The sequence below is a fragment of the Mirounga leonina genome, unplaced genomic scaffold (genome assembly GCF_011800145.1).
Source record: "Mirounga leonina isolate KUSES-001 unplaced genomic scaffold, KU_Mleo_1.0 Mir_94, whole genome shotgun sequence".
Classification (NCBI taxonomy): Eukaryota; Metazoa; Chordata; class Mammalia; order Carnivora; family Phocidae; genus Mirounga; species Mirounga leonina.
Window position 1 is genome coordinate 27387148 of NW_023270855.1, and position 24068 is coordinate 27411215.

General features: G+C 41.1%; 1 protein-coding gene across 9 annotated transcripts in view; it reads left to right on the forward strand.

The window, feature by feature from the left end:
• The window catches only part of ADAMTS9 (ADAM metallopeptidase with thrombospondin type 1 motif 9), a 163251-nt gene that overhangs the window by 26229 nt on the left and 112954 nt on the right, over window positions 1–24068 (forward strand). For 7 of the 9 annotated variants that reach the window (XM_034998581.1, XM_034998586.1, XM_034998585.1 and 4 more), the window contains 9 exons: window positions 3374–3663; window positions 5815–5898; window positions 5997–6112; window positions 7024–7064; window positions 7170–7275; window positions 12454–12600; window positions 13835–13976; window positions 14968–15063; window positions 21044–21189. In XM_034998581.1, the coding sequence (XP_034854472.1) occupies window positions 3374–3663; window positions 5815–5898; window positions 5997–6112; window positions 7024–7064; window positions 7170–7275; window positions 12454–12600; window positions 13835–13976; window positions 14968–15063; window positions 21044–21189 (1168 nt within the window). The remainder of the gene's footprint in view (window positions 1–3373; window positions 3664–5814; window positions 5899–5996; window positions 6113–7023; window positions 7065–7169; window positions 7276–12453; window positions 12601–13834; window positions 13977–14967; window positions 15064–21043; window positions 21190–24068) is intronic. The other 2 variants (XM_034998582.1, XM_034998587.1) reach the window with 1 other exon arrangement.

Consider the following 24068-nt stretch of genomic DNA (forward strand, 5'->3'; position numbering starts at 1 on the left):
CATTTTGTATGACTGGAATCATATACTGACTGGCTTCTTTCACATTACTTTATTGATAAAGTTTGCCAACATGTTTTATAATAAAAAAGGGCCAGTTCACTAGGAAGATTTAACCATTATGAATATAGATGCACTTCCTAACAGAGCACCACATACATGAAGCAAAAACTGACAGAACTGAAGGGACAAATTAATAATTCACCAGTAACTGTTGAAAGTTTAATACCCCATATTCAGTAATGGTTAGACCAGGGAAGCAGAAGATCAACAGGACATAGAAAACTTGAAAGACACTATAAACCAGCTATACCCAGCAGATATCTATACAACACTCTGTGCAGCGATAGCAGAATACAAATGCTTCTGACATGCACATGGAACATTCTCCAGAATAGATCATACAATAGGCCATTAAAAAAAAAAAAAAACCTCAATACATTTAAAAGGATAGAGGGAATACATAGTACCTTCCCTGACTACAGTGGAATGAAAGTAGAAATCAAAAACATTAAAAAAATAGGAAACTCAAAAATATGTGGAAAGTAAACAGCACATGCTAAAATAACCAGTAGGTCAAAAGGGAGATTGGAAAATACTTTGAGATGAATAAGCGTGAAGATAGAACATACCAGAATTTGGGCGCCTGGGTGGCTCAGTTGGTTAGGCGACTGCCTTCGGCTCGTCATGATCCTGGAGTCCTGGGATCGAGTCCTGCATCGGGCTCCCTGCTCGGCGGGGAGTCTGCTTCTCCCTCTGACCCTCCCCCCTCTCATGTGCTCGCTCTCTCTCATTCTCTCTCTCTCAAATAAATAAATAAAATCTTTAAAAAAAAAAAAAGAACATACCAGAATTTATGGGATGCAGGTAAAGCAGTGCCTAGAGGGGAATTTAGAGCTATCGATGGCTCTATTAAGAAAGAAGAAATATCTCAAATCAGTAATCTAACCTTCTCCTTTAAGACAGTGGAAGGGGGGCGGGCACCTAGGCGCCTCAGTTGGTTAAGCATTCGACTCTTGGTTTCTGCCCTGGACCTGATCTCAGGGTTGTGAGATCAAGCCCCACCTCAGACTCTGTGCCCAGCACAGAGTCTGCTTGAGTTTCTCTCTGGAAAAAGAAGAGAAAACAAAACTACAGCTTGCAGAGAGAAGAAAATAATAAAGATTAGAGCACAAAATAATTAGAGAAAGTAGGAGAATAGAGAGACTTTAAAGCCTTTGAAACTTTACTGATTATAGTAATTATATTAAGCCTTTACCAGAAGACGTAATAGACAGGATTATTTGCTTTTCATAAAATGAATGACATTGTTTCTTTTGTTTTTTTTTTTTAAGATTTTATTTATTTATTTGACAGAGAGAGACACAATGAGAGAGGGAACACAAGCAGGGGGAGCAGCAGAGGGAGAGGGAGAAGCAGGCTTCCCGCCGAGCAGGGAGCCTGACGTGGGGCTCGATCCCAGGACCCTGGGATCACGACCTGAGCCAAAGGCAGACGCTTAACGACTGAGCCACCCAGGCGCCCCAATGACATTGTTTCTTAATATATTAAAAACCACGCAGTTTTCAACATGGCCTCCTCACACCTATTGTAAAAAGCTAGTCTTTGTGAAAATATCCACATGCTCTCTTTTGTTCAGTTGAGATTTAACCAAACCATGAGCCCATTTCAATCCCTAGCTCTTGAGAAATCTTGCTCAAATAGAGCATGTTTTAGGGCATCGATCAAATCCATGTCTGATGCCTCAAACCACCACTTCCTGCTATGTGACCTTGGACAAGTTGCTCAATCTCTTTGAGACTTAGTTTCCTCATCTGTAAAGTAGAGGTTAATTTTCTCATTTTGAGAGGAATTGTGAGACTATACACAAAAGAGCCTAGTTCAATGCTTGGCCCATAGTAGGTATTTGATTAGGATGTATTCCATAGTCATTTGGTGACTTAAAAATGCAGCCTAAATACCCATATGGCGTGGATGTAATATACATGGATATACTCACAAGAGACCGGCAGAAAAGGATATTATATGGAATCCTATTGTGTACCAGACTTTGGGCTAGTTATGTGATCTATGGCTACATATAACTTGTTTGACAGTGTGGACCGATTTCACTATTTTAACACCTGCTAAAACACTCAACTTGGGCAAAATACACGTCCTGGCCTAAATGGGTTGTTTTAGCAATGGTTTTTATGGTCAAATATTGAACCCTTCAAATATGAAACCACTTCTGGCTTAATCTTTGTTGTTGTTGTTATTGGTGCAATAAACTCTCTTCTTTGTATCTTAGGTAAGCACACTTGTCAGGTGTATGATTCTGTGGCCTGTTTTAGACTACAGGATTCTGGCATTAAAACTTTAAAGCCCATTTATGAGATGATAGGAAAGATAACAGATTAAATTCTGTTCTTACTCAGAGCCAGGCACTTTTATGCTTATTCTGTTTGTTGTGTGGTTGATGACTTCGAAAATGAATATTTTCTCCAGCAACACAAGCTTCAAGCCGCATTGTGGACTAGCGCTTCCCAAAACATTAACATGTTTTGTTAAACTGGAGATTCTGATTTATCGGGGCTGGAGTGGGGCCAGAGAGTCTGCATTTCTCACAGGCTTATAGGGGCTGCCAGTGCTGCTGGTCCGCGGACCACACTTTGAGCAGCCAGATTGTACAGAACTGAGGACATAGCTAGGCAAGAGTCAGAATCTGGCATTGCACATCACAGCCTCAATGGCCTGTTCATCTTCTCTGAGTTTAATCAACTTCCCTAACTGAGCCCTGAACTAAATTAATTAAGATCAGAGGCGACAAATAGCAGTGATTCTATTCTTACATTTCATGTAAAACAATGATTTCATGCGGTAATAGAAAAATACCTTGTCATGCGTTTTCTAGAGTCCCTTTGTATTGTCTGTTAGCCTGGCCACCTCTCAGACCTCTTTATCCTGCAGCTCATTGAATAGCAAAAGTGGAGTATAGGAAACATCTCCATTTCCATTCTGTAAAGCCCAGTACCTGTGCTGGCCCTTACTGTATCTATGGCAAAGAACAATGAATGGAAGCCAGTTACATTCCAGCAAGACTTTTGTTACCAAATGAAAAGAGTCATAGGCAATTGCTTCCCTTAAACTCCTGCCTGATTTCCTAATACCTTAAGTGAGCATTAATGGAAACTTCCAGGGAAGCTAATTTCAAGTCCTTAGTCATTTAGAGGGGAGTGCAGGTTGAGTTTCTCCCGTAGAGTCCACAGTGTGTAGAACTTGATTTTGTACGTAATTTGACAACAGAGGCATCATCTTTTAAGATGTGGCAAATTAAATTCTTAATATGAAGGAGAAGTGGTTTGAAATGTAATGCATACCCTCCGATTTGTTACAGAACACAAAAATAGTCACAGCAAAGACAAGAGGAAAATGAGAACAAGAAGATGGGGAGAGAGGCGTAGCCTGGCTGATGACGTGGCGATATTAAAAAGCAGCTTAGCAACAAAGGCACTTTCTGCCTATGCCAACAAGACGGACAGCACCAGGGATAAGAGGACCCACAGAAGAACAAAACGTTTTTTATCCTACCCACGGTTTGTAGAAGTGATGGTGGTGGCGGACTACAAAATGGTTGTATACCACGGAACAAACCTTCAACACTATATTTTAACTCTAATGTCAATTGTAAGTACATTCAAAAGAAGGTGATTTATGAGGTCCCTAAATGTGCCATTGGGAAATGGGTTTCCACCCAGTGCTTTGGAGGATCATTCTCAGGGCTGGCATTTCAACGATTCAGGCAAGTGACTGAAGAGAATATCAGATGATTTATTGGTTGCCTTTTTATAATAACAATAATGGGGACAGGGTGGAGTGTTTATTCTGTTAGGCAATGGGCTTCGTAGTTAAAAGGCATCATTTCTAATCCTCCTGGCAACTCTGCTAGGTAGGATTATCACCCCCATTTTATAGATAAGAAAACTGAGCCTCAGAGGAGTTAGGCCACTTGCCCATGGTCTTGTGAAGCTAGTAAGTGGCTTAGAGACTGCATGTGACCTCTAGATGGTCCACTTCCCAACCCCAGTGCTCCTTGTCTGACATACATATTTGCACGGCCAGCTATGGGTCTAATTAAGTGGCCTTGGGATGAGGCCCACAGGATCTCTCCCTTTCTATTTTCCTACTCTCACTTTGAATCAAAAAATCAATAGAATTACATTATTTAAAAAAAAAAATCAAACAGAACCAAAGACCAGTCATGAAAAAGAAGTGTCATTACCTACCCTGGTCCCTTCCAGGAGGCAACCACCATTAAAAGTTTTTTTTTGCATATGTGTCTAACCAGCACTGCCCAGTAGAAATATAATGGAAGCCACATATGTAATTTAAAAAAAAAAAAAGTAAAATTAGTTTTAATGATGTATATTAATTTCTGTCAAAATGCTATCATTTCAAAAATTGCTAATGAGATATTTTAGTTTCTTTCATACAAAGTCTTAAAATTCAGTGTGTGTCTTACATTCAACAGCACATCTTATTTTAGACAAGCCACAAGCCACATTTCCAGTGCTCATTGGCCACATGTGGCAAGTGGCTACCATATTGGACAACACAACTAAATATGTATGCACATACAACATTTCTCAAACCAAAATAGAACATTCTAATACACTGTTATTGTTCTTTCCTTTTAAAAACATTGGAGATTGTTCTATAGCAGCCCATACAATCTACCCTCATTCATTTTAAGACTCAACATAGCATTTATTCCAATGGATTGACCTTAATTTATGTGAACGGGAACATACTTTGAATAAATTCCCCCAAAAGGATGTGAAAAGCAACCATGTTTGGGACCTATGCTTTTAGAGTTCTTCTTCCCTCTCCTTGGCCTGTGCTTCTCCTAGTCTTTCCCCCTCCCTGCTGTGAACCACTCCCTTGTGCTCCCCACCCCACTCCTCAGCCTGCCTGCCCTGCACTCCCCCCTCGCCTCCTTTCCCCATGCTCAGTCCCCCAGGCCCCAGCCCTCTCCTGTCCTGGAGGAGGGAGAGGAAAACCTAATCACACCTTGCCCAGACTCAAGTCTATTTCCAGCCCATAAATTCAGACCTGTCAGAAGAATTTCAGTTATGAGCCTGGATTTGGGGTCAAATTGATGTAGCTTGAGCATTCTGGCTCCGCCACTCAGCGCTGTCTATAGTCTTGGCAAAGTTACTTAAATTCTCTGAGCCTTAGTTTTCTCACTTGTGCAGAGATTATGATACCTAGCCCAGAGTTTTGCTCTGGGGACTAAATGCAAATGCGTATGCAATTTTCAGCAAGGATCTAGTACACAATAAGCATTCAATGAACATTAGCTCTCATAATTAACGATAATAATGAAAGCAAAACCAAACCAAACCAAACAGGTTACCAGGTTGTGAAGAACACAAATGGGAGGTAAACATGAAGAACAACTGTATTAGCCAACATGGTCAATGTGAGATTCCATAATTGGGCAATCTGGGACTTCAACTGGGATGAAAGAGCTTGCTCAAAAATGAATATCCAGTGTTTTGGCACAGAGAACTGTTAAGTTGTGTGGCAATGCAATTTCCAAGGAAAACACTTTGAAAGTTAAACTTGTTGGGATTCATTCTTATCTGAAACTGCCGTCTATGAATTTTTCAAAGAGAGTTTTAAGAAATGTTTGTTGAACTAATGCAAATTCAAAACTACAAAATGCATATGTTTGCGTGAAACGTGGCAAGAGGTAGAGCCCCTGCATAAGAAGTGAATTGCTTATTGCTTACACAGAGTTCACAATTAACCTTGAAAAATTTATCTCGGTTGCAGGTAGCCTCTATCTATAAAGACCCAAGTATTGGAAATTTAATTAATATTGTTATTGTGAACTTAGTTGTGATTCATAATGAACAGGTAATCAAGTTTTTTTTCTTCTTTCTTGTATATGTATCCGAAATGGCATATCTCAGTGGTGGTACAATGGGCCAATCATAATTCTTTTCTGCATTTAGGAAGGACCTTCCATTTCTTTTAATGCCCAGACAACTTTAAAAAATTTTTGCCAGTGGCAACACTCGAAGAATTCTCCAGGTGGAATCCAGCACGATACTGCTGTTCTTGTAACGAGGTATATGGATTTCTCATTCATCAGCTCTTTCGGTTTCCACTCATGTTGGTGGGACAAGGTCATATATTCTTGGTAGCCAGCCCCTAGTACAAGGTTCCCAAACGTCAGCACTATTGTGGAGGCTGCCCTGTGCATTGCAGGATGCTTAGCAGCATCTGTGGTCTCTTCCTACTACCTCTCAGTAGCAACTTCTCCTCTTGATTGCGACAACCAACAATGTCTCTGGGGGTGAGGGGAGCAAATCACCCCTGATCGAGAAGTATGAGCCAATAGGTGCCCAGTAGGCAGGAGATGTGTCAGGCCCAACAGTAAACGCCCTTAGACCAAAGGCAGCTGCTGTTCAGATGGAGCTAGTTGTTCCCATGCCATGAAGGTGTCCAGTGTCACCAACTTCTGTGATTTTGCAAGAAGTCAGAAATACGGATTTTTCTTTTAAGTGAAATCTTCCAATTTTTACATGGTAGCAACGAACTCAAAAATACTTAAAATGCCATGTAGGGCAACAAAGAGGAGTGCTGTCCTGGTTGTATTTCCCTTCAGCCATGTTGGAGATAGTCACAGTCACTTACTCGTACGTGAACTGACATGAGAGGCATTGAGCCTTCTCAGGAACGTTCATGAAGAAACTAGAATCATGGTAGGAGGGAAAGCCCAGGTTGGAGAGGTTTTCACCTGCTCTGTAGCTACCCCTGTGGCAGAAGAAGCCCTCTTGTTGTAGCTTTTAATCCTTACGTCACTGGTTCCCAAGATTTTTTGAGTTACAAACCCTTGGCCTCCTCAGTTCGGTCTTTGTAACCACCTCCCCCGCGATGGGGGCACTGTTGTGAATGCCTAGAAGATTGTCAAGTGTTCACTTGTGTTGACATTTACTCTTTGGTGTTGTCATGGCCCTAAGTCTGCTTTGCTTTCAGACAGGATATCTGCAGAGCTCATGACAAATGTGACACCTTAGGTGAGTCCGCTATGTGCATCCTCTGGCTACAACAGTTTCCTGCATTTTTATTCCAAGCCACAATTGCTTTTTCAAGTAAACCCTTCTTTTCTTTCCTTTGAACAGGTCTTGCTGAGCTGGGTACCATCTGTGATCCCTACAGAAGCTGTTCTATTAGTGAAGACAGCGGATTGAGTACGGCTTTCACCATAGCCCATGAGCTGGGCCATGTGTATGTTTCCTTTTTGCATTTTCATTTAATTCCGAGTGACCTAAAACTTTTCTTCCTTTGCATCAATGAGTATCCCCTTGATTTGAGAGAGGGTAAGGCCCTTCTTGAGTCATAACAGAAATTTCAGGGTTGAAGATCCTCGAACCTAGTTGACTCTAGAAAGCTGAGTCATGCAGCGCCCCCTCTTCATCCAAAGCTGACGTGTGTCTTGGGTTTAACTGCACACATTTACAATGTAACATCTAGTCTTCTCCTTTCCTGCTTGGAATTGGAGGAATGGGGCCTTTCCAGCCCACCCACCGGAGCAGAGCATCCATTAGCATAGGAAACTTTCCCGAGTAACATCTTTATCTGGGAGGGTCTCCCTTCATTGCCCTGGGTCATAAGATTTTCGCAAATCCAGATTGTTCGTAGCTATCGATAGATAAGGCTTTCATTCAGACATTTAGCCTCTGGGCACAGTGATGTCCCTCTTTCAGAGAAGAGATTGAACAAAGATACAGAGAAGAAAACTTTTCCTAACTGTGGTCACTTAGTGGTCATTATGAAATTGGCTTTTCCTTTTTGTTCTTTAGAAACAGAGCATAGCTAGAACATGGGGTGAAACAGTGTAAATTTACTAGAAATTATTCTGATTTTTGATCTGCCTTGTTTTCTTTCTAGAATGATTTAATTACTCATACTGTATCTTTTAAAAATAATTTTCTCAACAGCTGTCACTGATATAGTTGTATATCGATTTACATGTCAGTGTTAACCTTGTTTAGAGGTAAATAATCTATTAAGCAAGCTTTTTTATTCAACAAGTGCTTTTTGAAGGCACCTATGTGCAATGGGCTATTCTAGAAGTGAAGCAAGATGCATTACATGCATTGTGCAGTGGGCTATTCTAGAAGTAAAGCAAGATGCATATATATGCATTGTGCAGTGGGCTATTCTAGAAGTAAAGCAAGATGCATATATATGCATTGTGCAGTGGGCTATTCTAGAAGTGAAGCAAGATGCATTATATGCATTGTGCAGTGGGCTATTCTAGAAGTGAAGCAAGATGCATATATATGCATTGTGCATTGGGCTATTCTAGAAGTGAAGCAAGATGCATTATATGCATTGTGCAGTGGGCTATTCTAGAAGTGAAGCAAGATGCATTATATGCATTGTGCAGTGGGCTATTCTAGAAGTGAAGCAAGATGCATATATATGCATTGTGCAGTGGGCTATTCTAGAAGTGAAGCAAGATGCATATATAGAGGCATCTCCAGTTTAGTTCAACATATAATGGGTATATTTTGAAACCAGTAACTTTGATGCATATTTTAGGAGCACACCTGTTTTCTTTTCTCCAAAGGAAATATTGTCAGATGCCCAATATTTATAGCACAAAAGCAGCATGGCTTTCGTTAAGCAGTTGTGGTGGGCCAGAGTCCTGCTTAGTCAGCTTCCTCTCTGTCCTTTTGGCTTTGGAAATATTTTTGTGAAACTCAAGGATTTCTTGGAGCTCAGTTTGAAAACTGGTCCCACCACCGTTTCCTGAGACACAAGGGCTCCAGCACAATTCCAAGAGAATGGTCTATTGGGGGAGGGGGGGAAGGAGGTTTATAGTCAAGTAATTTAAAAAAATTGTTTTTTCTTCTGGTCTAGCCCTGCTTAGAGTCACAAGGCTCAGTGACATAAAGTAAAGGCTCTGACAAGTCCTGTATTAAAATAAAATGCTTAGTTCTGTTTAACTCCGTTTTCCCAAACTTATTTTAATAGAATCTTCGGGGATTTTTGTTTGTTTTGCGTAAAGTCTAGTAAATTCCTTTAGACCTTTGAATAGGAGGTGTAGATTTGACCATGAAGAATAGGGTGGCATTTCAACAAGGCAACCATTCCTGCCTCAAGAGACCAGAATGAGGGAAGTGAGAGATAGGAATGATTCAAAGGGTGAGAGTTTGTGTGATTAACAGATTAACAATTACCCATAATCTATGGTTAAGAAAGGTATACTATAAAGAAATATAGTTAATTTCCTTTTAATTCCTTCCTCACAAGAGCTTATAAACTCCTTTTAGGACCGCCAGTTTATGAAGTTGACATTTTAAGGAAAGTGAGAATTTTGATTAGCAAAACGGAGTATTTTCAGCCATAGAGGAGCCTCAGCTGTATAGTTCCATACAGTTAACAAACATTTCCCCCCACAAAAACCATGTCGTTTGCATTGGTCTAGGAGTTTTTATTTACATTAGTTCCCTTAAACTTCATAATCGCCACATGGTAGATATTGTTTCCCTGTCAAACGACCTTAGCAAATACTAAATTGCTCAAAGTCTAGTTGTTAATGTTGGGGTACCAGCATGTAATATTGGGGTACCAGCTCTAACAGGGAAATCAGCTGGGAGCCAGATACTCAAGTTCTGGACTGAATTGTTCTAATTCTGCATTCTCTTTGACTTGAGAAAAATGTATGTTGTTTCCCTCACTGTTAGATGGGGCTAATATATATGCACCTCATCTCAAGGGTATCAGGAAATTTTAAAAAAATGAAATAGGGGCGCCTGGGTGGCTCAGTTGGTTAAGCGACTGCCTTCAGCTCAGGTCATGATCCTGGAGTCCCTGGATCAAGTCCCGCATCGGGCTCCCTGCTCAGCGGGGGTCTGCTTCTCCCTCTGACCCTCTTCCCTCTTGTGCTGTCTCTCATTCTCTCTCTCAAATAAATGAATGAGGTCTTTAAAAAAAAAAATGAAATAATTGGTGAATGATGAGAGTTATTAGCTAAACAAAAAATGTATTTCTGGCCTGTTAGTGAATTCTTTTTGTTTTGATGCTTTGTCTCATATAGTTAGGTTTGCTTATATTTAACAGAAAATGAATATCCTTTTTTTTTAAATTTGCCACAGTGCTTTGTAGCAGATTTTCTAATGAACTTTTTATTTATTTTTTTTTAAGATTTTATTTATTTATTTATGTATTTGAGAGAGAGAAACAGCATGAGAGGAGAGTGGGTCAGAGGGAGAAGCAGACTCCCCGCTGAGCAAGGAGCCCGATGCGGGACTCGATCCCAGGACTCCGAGACCATGACCTGAGCTGAAGGCAGTCGCTTAACCAACTGAGCCACCCAGGCGCCCTCTAATGAACTTTTTAAAGATTAAACATTAAGTTGTTAACAGTCATGACTCTCTGATAACATAAAACCCTGTTGGGAGAAAAAAGGACTTGATCTTGTATTTGTGGAGTATCATTGGATGCTTGAAAAGCAGCTCCTACCTTCTCGTACCTGCTTCTAGATGCACCAAATCTGAGTTGGGAGGAATTTGGGAAATAACTGCCTCTGCTGGATACAGAAGTCCTTTCACAGTCTTCCTGACAAATCCTCCACAATTTGTCTAACAGGAGAGAATATGCTTTATATATATTCCAAAACACAGGGGTTTTAGAATCAGACTGGAGTGGTTTCCAATCTCAGCTCCCTCACCCCGTCACCCATGTGACCTTAATCAAGTCATTCAGTCTCTCTACAACTCAGGTTTTGTCATCTATAAAATGTGGGTAGTAATAGCACTTTTCACATAAGGTAGTTAAATGAAATAAAGCATCTAACACAATTAACACAATTGCCTGGTACGTTGTGAATGCAAAAAAAAAAAAGTCTTGGTTATTATTTTTTAGTGAAGTGCTCAGTGAATAATATTATCTAGCCCCTGCTGTGAGCAAACGTGCCTGACATTTGAATGAAAAGAAGTTTTCTGTTGATGTCATGAAATAAACTTGATTTTATCTAGGCATGTTTGGGGTGATGAGTAAACACCAGCTCCTTCACACCACAGAAAAACAAACAACGAATGTTTGGGCGTGTTGCTTGTGTGGGGTTTCTTGGTGTAGGTATGACACTGACTTTGCAGCTGGGAACGGGAAATGGGAGCAGTCATTCTTTTAAGAAAATGGACTCTTAAGCATGAAGAACCACTATTCATTTTAACTTAGACTGATGAAGGTTTTCTATCTCGTAATTTCCATCTGGCAATTATTTCATCAGGCAATTACTGAGGAGCCCAAGTTGTTTTAGAAGAAGAAAAAAAACCAAACCCAAGAGAAATGAATGGAATGGACTTGACAGGCTTTTATCCCAGCTTTTAGATGCATGCGAAACAAGTCTACACACTTCTGTCTGGCTCACTGATTTCCCTATTACAAGATGAACTAGTGGAGGGGATTCCCCCCCCAAATGCAAAATTAGCCACATGCACCAATTTTGTGACTGGGGAGTCATCCAGAGAGGACAGCGCCTCTGAGTTCATTACCGGAGCTGAGAATGGCATGTGGGTCATAGAATTGATGTTTCTAGATTGAGAAATGCTTCCTATCATTTCCCCCCCCCATTTCCCTGGGCGAAGCCAAGAATGGCAAGTATGTGTTAATGCTGCTGCTGAGTTCCCTCCCAGGCCCGAGAGGACATTGGCCCTCCATCATAGCCTTTTCTCGGGACAGAACCTGGATTAGTTTAAGAATCCTTTTGTGCCCAACTTTTTAGGAAGCCAGTACCAATCAATTGGCATTGGCAGGAAGCATGAAACTATTTGCCCTGTCTGCGTTAAGCCAATTGAATTGGCATGCTTCTGGTTTCCATGCTTGCAGCTTTCCTTAATGGGTTTATTGTGCATGAACTTTGCATACCTTTATAATGATATACCTACACAGCTATATCATTTGTCAACCTGACCCAGAAGGAGGAGATGCCAAGACCCATAGTGAGCCTCTTATTAGAAAGCTTTTGGCTTCAAGGTTTGACACTTGACGGACTCTTTATATTCACAGTGTTATCATAACTTGCCGAATTCTTAACTCTATAAATTGGCCTTTAACAGCTTATTAGGAATTTCAACTACTGTATTCTAGCACCAACTACAGCACGCTCAGAGCATCTGCAATTCCAAAAAGGACACCTAACCCAGATAATGGGCCACTGTACATCTTTTTTTTTAATACATTAAAGACACTTTGTATTAAATTAGGTGAGAATTACATTCTCTGCTCCACTCCATCTTGAACCATCTAGAAAGTTTTCTCCTGCTCCCCAGGATGTGGGTTCCTGTTCATAATGCAGAAGGCAGTTCATGTTTTTCTCTTAGATAGATGCCTTCTTGAAGCCTGGTACTTTGGTATTTATTAATGTTCCTGTCTTTGTCTCACTGGCCTTAGGTTTAACATGCCTCATGATGACAACAACAAGTGCAAGGAGGAAGGAGTCAAGAGTCCCCAGCACGTCATGGCTCCGACGTTGAACTTCTACACCAACCCCTGGATGTGGTCAAAATGTAGTCGAAAATATATCACTGAGTTTTTAGAGTAAGACTTAAACTTTCTTTGAGCCCGGGCTTCTAGTGTCTGGTCTCCGTGTAGTGAACTTATTGTGGGAAAGAAAATGTTGAGTCAAGCATTCCTTTGGAGTGTTATTTTTTTGTTGACATTCTTGGGAGGATGTAAAAAAAATACTCTTTGACATCTGTGCAGTTCCTCTCCTGGCCAGAGTTTTGAAGATTACAAACTGAGCTCAAGAAAAGGCCAGGATCTTAAAGAGAATATGTAAATGTGGCTTCGTTCTTGGCAAAGCTCTGAAATCTGTCTGGGTCTTGGGGAAGGGCCCATGAATGTGATTACACGATGAGGGAAGGCCACAGATATTCATGTGGCTCTCACTTAATAATTTTGGCTCCGAAAAGGGGAGGGTAGTGAGATGACCCCAAAGAGGGTTATGTGGGTGGATGGAAATCACACAGACCACCAGGTTGTTGAATTGAGAACATTCTTTCTCTGTCTCTCTCTTTCCCTCCCTCCCTCACTCTTTCTCTCTCCTTCTTTCTTTTCTTTTTCTTGTTTTGTTTTTTAAGCTTCCTGCCAGGCAGCTCAAAGATCCAATTACATTATACAACATCCCTGTGTCACAGATTTATTGCTCTTCTCTCCCAGATGTACCAAAGGTTAAGTGATTGTCCAAGGTCACTGGGTGTATATTTCTCCAGCCACAGGGAAGAGGGGGCGTATTAATCAGAACTCACCAGGTGTGAATTTTCCAGAAGAGGTGTTTGCAGAAAAGTCAAAGAACTGGAAGGTTGCTGTTTTTCTTTTTAACCAGATGACCTGACGTGTTTCTTCTTATAGTTGTTGATTTACTCACTCTTCTACTCAGCAAACATTTACTAAAGACCTGTTGCTATGGTGTTTTTGAGCCCCGTGCTTGGATGAAAAAGACGCTATCTTTGCCCCTAAGAAGCTTACAATCTATTGGAGATGAGGGTAAAAAAACAAACAGATAATTGCCCTGAAAGCAGCAAATGCTGTAAAAGTTGCGTATTTCCTACTGACTGTGTTGTATGGAGAGCCAGAGTTCCATAACCAAGTTCCAGAAATAGAGCTTCAGCTTCTGGACATTAGCCTGGGATGTAAAGAATAAAGCACATTCGATAAAGGAACTATCCTCTCTACCTTTAAAATGGTGGGATAGCCTTTACTTTCATCTGGACCCTTTGACAGCCCCTTCTCATCACGGTTCTCACCATCTGTATTTTTCTGCTTTCCATAGCACTGGTTACGGCGAGTGTTTGCTGAATGAACCTGAATCCAGACCCTACCCTTTGCCTCCCCAACTGCCAGGCCTCCTCTACAACGTGAATAAACAATGTGAACTGATTTTTGGACCAGGTTCTCAGGTGTGCCCATATATGGTAAGTGTTCGGGGGCCACTTCTGCCCTCATCCATTGATTCTGGATGTTTTTAATTCACAGTTTTCCACAGGCTTCTCACTCTAACATAGACCACTGGTGGTAAAGTGGAGAACAGTCCATTGACAATTAATGACAATAATAGTAGTGATGATGATGATCAACAGTGATAGTGCTCGTTGTTAGGTGGTGCTTCACCTGCACGTTTTCACTTCACTGTCATGACAGCCCAAAAGGAAGATGTCGTTATTATTTTCATTTTACATGTGGGAAACTGGGGCTCACAGAGGCCAGGGTTACAGGGCTGGTAATGGCACAGCTCAGCCCTTTCCTCTCCTTGTCTCCTTTCATCCCCACTGATTTGTCCAGGTGACCTTTATTATAGGGACTCTTCTAGATTCAGTAAAGGTCATTCATGAGACAAACCTGTTTCCCTGTTTTAGCTTTTGGCTTGTCAGGGCTGTGTCCTATGACCACGTGAGGCTTGAAATCATTTCTGATGGTAGCTCAACTGGGGGGTGTGGGATATTTTAATGTGTGTGTTGTGGGCACTTGGACCAACGATACCTAGTGGTTATCAGGATGCAAATGGAAAAAAAAATGTGCTTCTCTGAGGTGCCCCATTCTCTTCCTTTGGGTCTCTGGATGGTTGGTTTGGTGGGAGAGACTTAGGAGATAACATGGTGAATTGGGAAGTACAGTGATTCCATGGAAATAATAAAAATGTTTGAGTGAAACCTTCCCACGATTATATTCCTTTCTGTGTTACTCGTGATAGCAAACATCCCCCTTTTACACCACCTGAAGTCCTACCAGACATAGAAACGTGTCTCATGGGCTGCTCTCTGTAGCCCTTGGAATATTTTATCATTCATCACACCAAGAAAAAAAAAAGTCCCTTTCTAACCTATGCTATCTTGTTGGCAATCCTTGCCTGGTTCCATATCATCTAATCATATTGTCACTGACTTGTTGTTTAACCGAATTGAACAGATGCAGTGTAGACGACTCTGGTGCAATAATGTAGATGGAGTATGCCGGACTCAGCACACGCCCTGGGCAGATGGGACCGAGTGTGAGCCTGGAAAGGCAAGTAGCACCCCAATCCGTTCTTTTGTCTTGGGGCAGCAGGAATGGGCAAAATGTTAGCTGTCGGCTTAGTCACCATTGTTTAGAGTATATGCTGATACAGTGTGTTTTAGCATGCATAATACTTTTGGGGGGTAAGAGGTTCAACTTCACTTTTGAAAATTGTGAAAACTTACATTATGGCATAATACTGATACAAGACACAGAGCTAACATTATTGCCTTAATTTGAAAACATCCTTTCTCTCATTTTATCATTCCTGAAATCCCGACATGCTTTTTAGTTTAATTCAGTACAGTGTTTCTTTTTCTTCTGTCTCTTTTGGAGGTGGCAGTGGAAGGCTGTTTTTAAGTTGATGGAGCATCTTAAAATCAAGGAAACACAGGGGCATCTGGGTGGCTCAGTCAACTGAACATCTGACTCTTGATTTTGGCTCAGGTCATGATCTCAGGGTTGTGGGATCGAGCCCTTGTATCCAGCTCCGCACACAGCACAGGGTCTGTTTAAGATTCTCTCCCTCTCCCTCTGTCCCTCCCCCAGCTCAGTTTGCTCTCGCTCTCTCTCTCAATTATTTTACTCTCAATTATTTTACTAAAATAGAATTTTAAAAATCAAGGAAACACAGAAATACAGTGAACTTCCTTTGTTCACTATGGAATACCAGGCTTTTTCCAGCCTGTGTTGGTCCCTTTAAGGAGCTGTGATGTCATCTGGGATATATGCAAATGTAAATTCTGAGTTGGTTATGATGGTTCCCACTTATTTGTTAATAACCAAAAAAATAAAAAAATCTGCGACTTATACGGTCTGGAAATAACAGTGCCCCACACACCTAGAAGTGTGATTAGTACAAACTTCTGCACCTGGTATCCATCTAAAACATAAAAAGTTAGTATAGTAGCGATATCATCCTCCTCCTCCTCATCATCACCCAAAAACATTGGCTACTAAAAGTTTTGGACCTTAACCTGATTTTTTTTTTTTTTTAATCCCTATGGCAAATGGCATTCTTTCACTCATCAGTGATGCAAACCCTGGGCTTTAGTCTGAGTCTCTTGTCATCCTTACATGTATTTTTCCTTTCTTCTCTCTTCTTCCCATTGTCCATTTTACTCACTTCTAATATTCTGTTCTTTTCTTGTTTGCCTCCACTTTGGAGGAATGAGTGGCACTCAGAATGTTTCCATCGAAGGGTCCTCAGAAGTGACAGACTTTAACTCTCACTTCCCTGATTTTATAGAGCGGGAACAGAAAGAGAAGTGACTTGTCCAAGGTCACTGAGCTCATTAGGGCAGTGTCCCCATACCCCAACCCCTTCCCACCCATTTTCCTCCTTTGCTTTGTCTGAAGGGGCCACAGGGTCTACTGTGGTGGTTGTACCTCAAACTCACTGAGCTCCTCAGTCTCCAGTGGTCAAACAGGAGGACTAGTGGCTTCCTTACTCATCTGCCATGGTGGTTGTAAAGTTACATGAGCTGGAGGGTATGAATGTTGTTTGAAAAATTTTAAAGTTCAGTACAAAAAATTAAAAATTACAATGAAGCTGATTTTATTCTTGACTTACTTGGTGACTAAGTCAGCTCATGTTCTCACTTCTTGATGGCTGAGACCTCAGCAGTTGAGAATACAGCTTTCTCCAATAAGAGCCCAACCAAAACTGTATATGGACATGGGCACAACAGCTTTTGCAGCTTTCATTAGCTTAAAGAGAAATAGATCTCCTTAGCCAGAGTGAATTTTTCACTTTTTGTGAGATTTAACTCAGCATGTTGATGGCCAGAAGATCATAGGTTTGAGTGGGATTATGGTTCTCAGGTTTCCATGGCAGCCATTAAGAATTCATTCATTCTTACAAAATGACGATGTGGCCTCAGAGTCCTGCTAAAGCACAGTGACCCAGACGGGTGCTAGCAGTTGCTGGAAGATGAAAACAGGCTATACCTAGTTGATGACTTGGTTAGTTGGCTTGAGTCAGAGCCAGCCCACTCTATTACTTAAATTGATTCCCTTTGATCTCAGAAAAATCACTGGTCTTGTGTTATGGTTCTTAGCCAGTCTGAGACACCCACCTACTATGTCTATTTCTGATATATGTTATTGCTGGAAAAACCATAACAAAGACTTTTCAGTAAGAGGATGAAGTGAATTATATTTCGTGAAATTGCGGTGAACAGGCTGCCAAGCTCACCGTAGCGGTGTGGTATCCCAGTCAACCCTGCGACACAAAAGAATTCGGGAGGACGTCTGTTGTATCTTTTTCTAATCTTCTGTTTTTGTAACAGAAGCAGAAGATAAGGGATTGCAGGGTAATCTTATACCTGAGGGATGGGGAAATTTGGGAGGTCTTTCAGAAATCATTTTCCATGTACACTTGTGTTTAGCAAAAGCAAGAGACCTCAAGGCATTCCAAAGGGCAGGCTCAGAACACTCTCTGAGAAGCAACTATGCGGAGAACATGATAGGTACACTGGTAGTTCTGTTTTAGAAAAAGTGGCTAGCAGCTTTTATTAAAGATGTAGGCATATATGTGTTTATTTCCCTCAAGAGCATTTATGCATGTTGCAAATGCCAAAGATGGTGGGTTGTTGGCATAGAAATGCTTTGTGTTTTTTTTCATTTTGTTCCGTTTTCTTGGAATTAGCAGTAAAATCCTATGCCTTTTCTCCAGCCGATTCTGACTGCCTTTGAGGTGGGGTTAATTTTTTTGTTTCTTTCTCTTCTTTTGGCCCTGCTCCCTCAGTAGTGATCTGTCTTGGGCTGCTGACACAATGTTATTTTGATGAATGACTCTAATTCTCTTTATTTTCTCCATTCTCTTGTTAAGCCCATTAACATTTCATTTTAACCCCGTTCATGAGTCTGAGGTTTGAAACTCTTGTTTTAAGCCTCCTTGGGACAAAATTGACCTCCAGGTTCCTCTTCCAACCTCCTAAAAGAGATGCGTTTAGGGAAAATACCATTTAAATTGTTCTGGACACTTTTAGAAAAGATTGGCTCTATTTTGGCTTGGACTCCACCAGCTACTTAGTGCTTTGTTATGATGTAGTGACTATTCCAGTATGTTAAGAATTGTTTGTCCAATTTGCCTGGTAAAATAGATTATCTTGGTAAATAGCTCCCAAACAGCCCTGATTTCCAGCCTCTGTCACTTCAGGCACTTTTCCTCTTATTCTAAGGTTATTCTTCTCCTTCTCTTTATACCCATCAGTGGTCATATCAGTAAGGAATACTTGATTTGCCACCCAGTTTTTAATTAGAAGTATAGGAATTTCTTGTTACTTTGTAGAACTTATAAAATGTGTTTCTAGCAGCAAGATTTGAGGGCTGAATCTGAGGGTCATCTGCTATGACCCTAATTGAATATTAACTAGGAATTTTGTTTAGGTCAGACCAAATTATAGTAATGTAAACAAATTGGCTCTTTTCTGACACAAAAAGAAACTAGTCCAAAACTAGGCAGGTTATGGAACTGTTGTGGCAGCTCCACAAATCTCAGAGACCCAGGTTCCTAATTTCTTCCTGTACAACCATCATATGCAAATGGACTTCATCCTCAAGGTCACAGAGTGACTGCAGCAACTCCAGCCATTAAGTGGGAGTTCCAGGCAGAATGAAGGCAAGGGGCAGGTGATGAAGGGGCAAAAAGACCTTCCCAGGAATATCGCCCAATGAAGTCGCTGACATCTCTTTGACTGCTCTTATCTGTACAAGATTCTGGGGACATATAGATTCTGTTTCCAAGGATAAAAGAGAGAATGGGTATTGAGTGGACAACTTGGGAGTCTCAACTTCACCTAACCATGTCATTAATCTTGCTTTTGTTTTAATTTTGTCTTTGTTTACATGCCAAAATCATTGTCCCCATTTGCTCGCAATTGAGAGGCCATACATGTCACAGTGAAGAGTGTACTCTTGAGTCAGATTGTCTATGTTTCGGTCGACTTACTGATGTTTGGCATCACCTTGTCTGTGCCTCCATTTTCTTTTCTGTAGAAATGGGGGTAATAAGAGTACCTATTTCATAGTGTGCTAGGAAGACTAAGTTCATATATATATATATCTATGCTTAGAACAGTGCCTGACAATCCTAAGAACTGTGTGAATATTTGCCATTATCCTACTGACTTTATTTAAGTCAGGTCCCCTATGGGTTCCGCTGTGTACTGGGTGCTTCAGATACGTCGTGTCTCGTGTTCTACTCAAGACAACTTTGGCAGGTTGATCTCCATTTTTCAGCTGTGGGAACAGAGTCAGGGACTCACCTAGGGTTACAGAATTAGTCTGTGGAAGAGCCATGGCTCCCCACCAGACCACTGGCCTGCCAAGCTTTGTCCTTCTAAGGCCTTTGCTGTCCAGTATGGCAGCCAATAGCCACAGGTGTCTGGTGAGCACTTCAAATGTCAGTCTCAACCGAGATGTGCTTAAGTGAAAATACACACCAGGTGTTGAAGACCTAGTATGAGAAAAAGAATCTTAAAAAACCCGTAATTTGATCTTGATTCCATACAGAAATAATAATGTTCAGATATTTTGAGCTAAATAAAAGGTATTAAAATTAATTTTCATTTTCTTTTTACTTTTTACTTTTATGTGGCTTTACTTAATGTGGCTTCTAAACATTTAAAAGAAATTTTAAGTATGTGGCTTATGGCACGTTCTCATTGGATGGTGTTGCCGTAGACTAAACTACCTTTCTCATTTATTTTTACATGCATATGTTCCAATAAATGTTCACAACCTCTGTAAAGACAAATATAAGAGGATGTCAGAGAATAATGTCATCACCTCTCCCTCTGCCCACATTTCTTGGGTGTGGCATTGCCCAGGATCTTTGAATACAGAACCTTTTAAGCCTCAGCCACACAGCCCAGGGAAAGGGATACAGATACTCCGGGAGAATCATTGCAAGAGAGAGGGCGCTGCAAAATAGAGAAAGCGTAATTGCGCTCTCTGAATGATCGTTCACTGAGCCTTCTGTGTGGCTGCCCCTTGAGTTGGGGACCTTCCCCTGCATCTTATGTGCTGTCCACTTTCCCAGCACACTCCCCCCTCCACCCCGGCTGCTGTGGGCCTCTGCCTCTGCCTCTGCCCTCCCTGCAGATAAATCACGGCCGGCGGCCACCGTCAGCTCCACTTGAGAGATCTGAGTGAGCCGAGGGGCATCACCCTCCTGCGGTCACTGCCTCTACTCTGCCTTTGTCCGCTGCTCAGTGACCTCGGCTTTGTGTCAGGGCCTCACTCCCCAACAATAGCAGAGGGTTGAAATGGGCTTCTCGAATCCCTTGTCCTGCTGAGGAGTTTTATTCTGTTTTGTTTTGTCTTAAGCATCATGGCCTTCTTCCTGCTGTAGGCTGGAGAATCTGAAACCATTAGTAACAAAAAAGCCATAAAGTTTAGGGCTCTCTGTAATATGTCCATTTTGCTCTCATCTCATCCTGTGTGCTTTGGTGGAGTGAGTTTATAGGAATCATGTAACTTGCTTTTTTTTTTCTCTCCCACCTAATTAAAATTGGCTTTTCAAATCTGTGGGGAGCAATAAAACATATTTTACCAGGCTCACAATGTCTCTGAGCCTCCTTAATGGAGATTCGCTCTACAAATCCAGGAATTCAGGAATTCGTGTTGGCCCCGTCTACAACCAGTCTGCCCACTTCCTCTCCTCATTTTTCCAAGTAGACTAATTGAGCACTTCGAAGCCAGCCACTGGAGTTAGCCTGACTGCCTGGAGCCAACCACTCATTGGCTGGTTTTATTCAAGCAAGTGGTAAATGAAGACAGGACCTAAAATCCATAAGTACGACATTAAAATCCCTACTGTTTCCATTATTCATATAGATGATGAAATGGCAGCATTTCAAACCAGCACATGGTGGGGTTGGGAGGGGGGGACATGAAGTATGGTATATACTCAAAAGGACAGCGGGTCCTATGATGTCTCCAGCACCGAGCTCTCCCTCACTGTTCCCCTTATTAAATACAGCACTGCAAGTTTGGATTTTGTGTCCCCAAAGAAATGGAGGCCCCCGTGACTGATGGATCCTGGGGAAGTTGGAGTCACTTTGGAACCTGCTCAAGAACGTGTGGAGGGGGCATCAAAACTGCTGTTCGTGAGTGTAACAGACCGGAGTAAGTCCTAGAACTTCTTGCTGTCATTATCGGGAGAGCACGAGTGGCACATTCCAGAAGGGAATGATTTAGCTGGAGGCAGATGGAGAGCTCTTTCCCAGTTCGAGAGGCAGTGGATTTCTAGGGTTGCCTAGACCGATAATATCCCATCTCTTTCTTCCCAGGCACCGTCTCCTGTAGTCTGTTTCCTCCCATGGTCCTTTATTAAAAGTTCTGTCTGCCTTTGGGCGCCCGGGTGGCTCAGTCTGTTAAGCGTCTGCCTACAGCTCAGGTCATGATCCCAGGGTCCTGGGATCGAGTCCCACGTCAGGCTCCCTGTTCGGCGGGAAGCCTGCTTCTCCCTCTGCCTGTCTCTCCCCCTGCTTGGCTCTCTCTCTCTCTCTCTCTCTGACAAATAAATAAATAAAATCTTAAAAAAAAAAAAAAAGTACCGTCTTCCAAACCGTAGATGCTGTTGTATCGGTTGGTCTGTTTAACAAGTTGATATTCAGGCATATCTCACTGCCTGCCGAGCTTGGTATAGTAGGCTAACAAAGTGAACAGATGGATTTTCTTGAGGAAATCAAGAGATTGGACATTTCTATCCAGATTGTAGGTGTCTTGTTGCCTTTCCAGTTAGCTACTAAAATGCCAAAAAGGGCACACAGACCCCCCCAGGGCGGCATTAGCAGAGCCTAAGTGACTAGGAGCCCCAAGTCAGAAATTAGTTTTGGAATCAAGCTGGTTGTCTTATAGGTGAGACACCTAAAGTCCATCCCACGACCAGACAGTGTACAGATTGGGAGCATCCTGCTTTTCGGGATAATTCTCATTATATGACTATGGCTGTCTTTACTAGCCTAGCCTTAGTACATGTTCTCAAATGAAGTTGATGGGGTTTTTTCCTAGCATCTATCACAGTAGACATGTGTGTTTATAAGGAGATTTAAGAAATCATAATTTTACCGTAAGGAATGACATCAAATTTTGTATGGATCTAAGGTGTAGCAAATCTAAAGGGACAGAAGATAATACGTGATATTATTGTCATTGAATGTATATAGGCTGGAGAACCAAGAAGTCTTCATAGAATAGGGATAGATTTTAGATGTATAAACCAATAGCCATATTTAAGACCCAGTTGTTTTGGGATTATGTAAAGTGATTTCATGCACAGTACTCATTTATGTTTCACAGCCTACATTAGGGGTAGCAGACTGAATTGTAGACCGAAACAAGCAGGTAAAACAGGGAAGTGGGTTGGTACAGTGTAATAAGGTTGTCTGGCAGGGTAGTCGAGACGAAGTGCAGGGTGCTACTCAGACCTAGCTAGTTGTTCACAGGTAGGAAAAGGGCCTAGTGTTGACAGAGCTTCCAATTTTTTTATAAGAAAAAATATGAATCGTGTTAACCAAAAAAGAGCATAGCTTTAGGCCACTGTTGTAAGCCCCGGCCTAATAAATACTCATTAGTACAAATCACAGGTGATGATCTATTTATTTTCATTTATTTTTGCTCACAGTCCAACATGTAATATCATGTCCACATGATATTAACCTCTACAAAGATACTTAAAGAGCTATAAGACATAGACTCTAGTCTGTAACTATGGGTATAAACACAAAACATTAGAGTATTAAGAGTATTAATAAAGTATTTTGTGGTAGTTGTTTAAATAATAGTACAAATATAGTACATGCCTTCAAAAAATCCAGACACAAAACTATATGATATAAAAAATTTCTGTCATCATTGTTCCTACCTCTGACCTACTCCCCACGAGGAAATAACCAGGGAAAAATGATTTGATATGTATCACTTTGGACTTTTAAAAAAGATTTGTCATGTAATATGTAGTATATGAAATAAGTATTCTGTAATACAAAATAAGGATCATACTATACATAGTGTTCCACAACTTGCTTTTTAAAGTCCATTATAAATCCTAGCTGTTTGTATTGTTGAAGCTTTAAAATAAAGCATTTTAAGCTAATAGCAAATATGACACACTTTTTAAAAATTAAAAACTATTTGGTGGCTACAATGAGCCAAATTATTATCATTACAGTGAGCTGTTATTGTCATAAGGATATGAATATTGCCAACAAGTGGACATTTTTGAAATTGTGACCCAAGAATACTTCATTCAAAAGAAGTGTTTGGTCTTTTTTTTTTTTTTTTAAGTCTTAGAGCAGTTCTAGAGGTAATGTGGAAAGTGGAGAGAGATAAATCACTCCATAATTGGAATGAGCCAGACAAAGAAAATCACCCAGTGTAAAGATCTCAGCAGGAAAGTATCTTGAGCTTCAAAGTAAAGCAAAGATCCTCACATTCAGAAGTTAGGAACTGATCATTAAAGACTTCAATTAGAGGTCCTTGTCCTTGCTGTTTGCTATGGGAGGTTTTAAAAGAATACAATCCACCTAGTTGAGTGTCAGCCCTGACATCATTTCATTAAAGCTCTTCCAAGTTATTTGCTCTTTGGGATGTCCCTGTGAATTGAGGAAGGAGTCTGCCTCAGAAAACTTTAAGTTTACAATGGCAGTGGTGGGGAAGTCAGTTTGACAAGAGAAAGGGACACAGGAAAGGGAAAATCAGATCCAAATCTCAGTTTAAAAGCCTGTGCAGAGAAATTCACGGAGCAGATGGTTCATTATGCAGAACGCAGAAGGGGTTGCTTCTGATTCTCAAGGAATTTGAGGGGAGTGGTGGCCCCGTCACTGGCAACCTGCCTTTTCCCAGTTTGAGGAGCCCTTTGAATATAATGTAGAGCCCCATTTTTAGCATCCAAGGTATGTCTCTATTAAGAACGCTAGATTGTTTTTTTTTTTTTCACAGTATTCATGCAGTTCAAGGATGTATTTAGCATCCAGATACTTCATGTGGCATTTTTCTTTTTT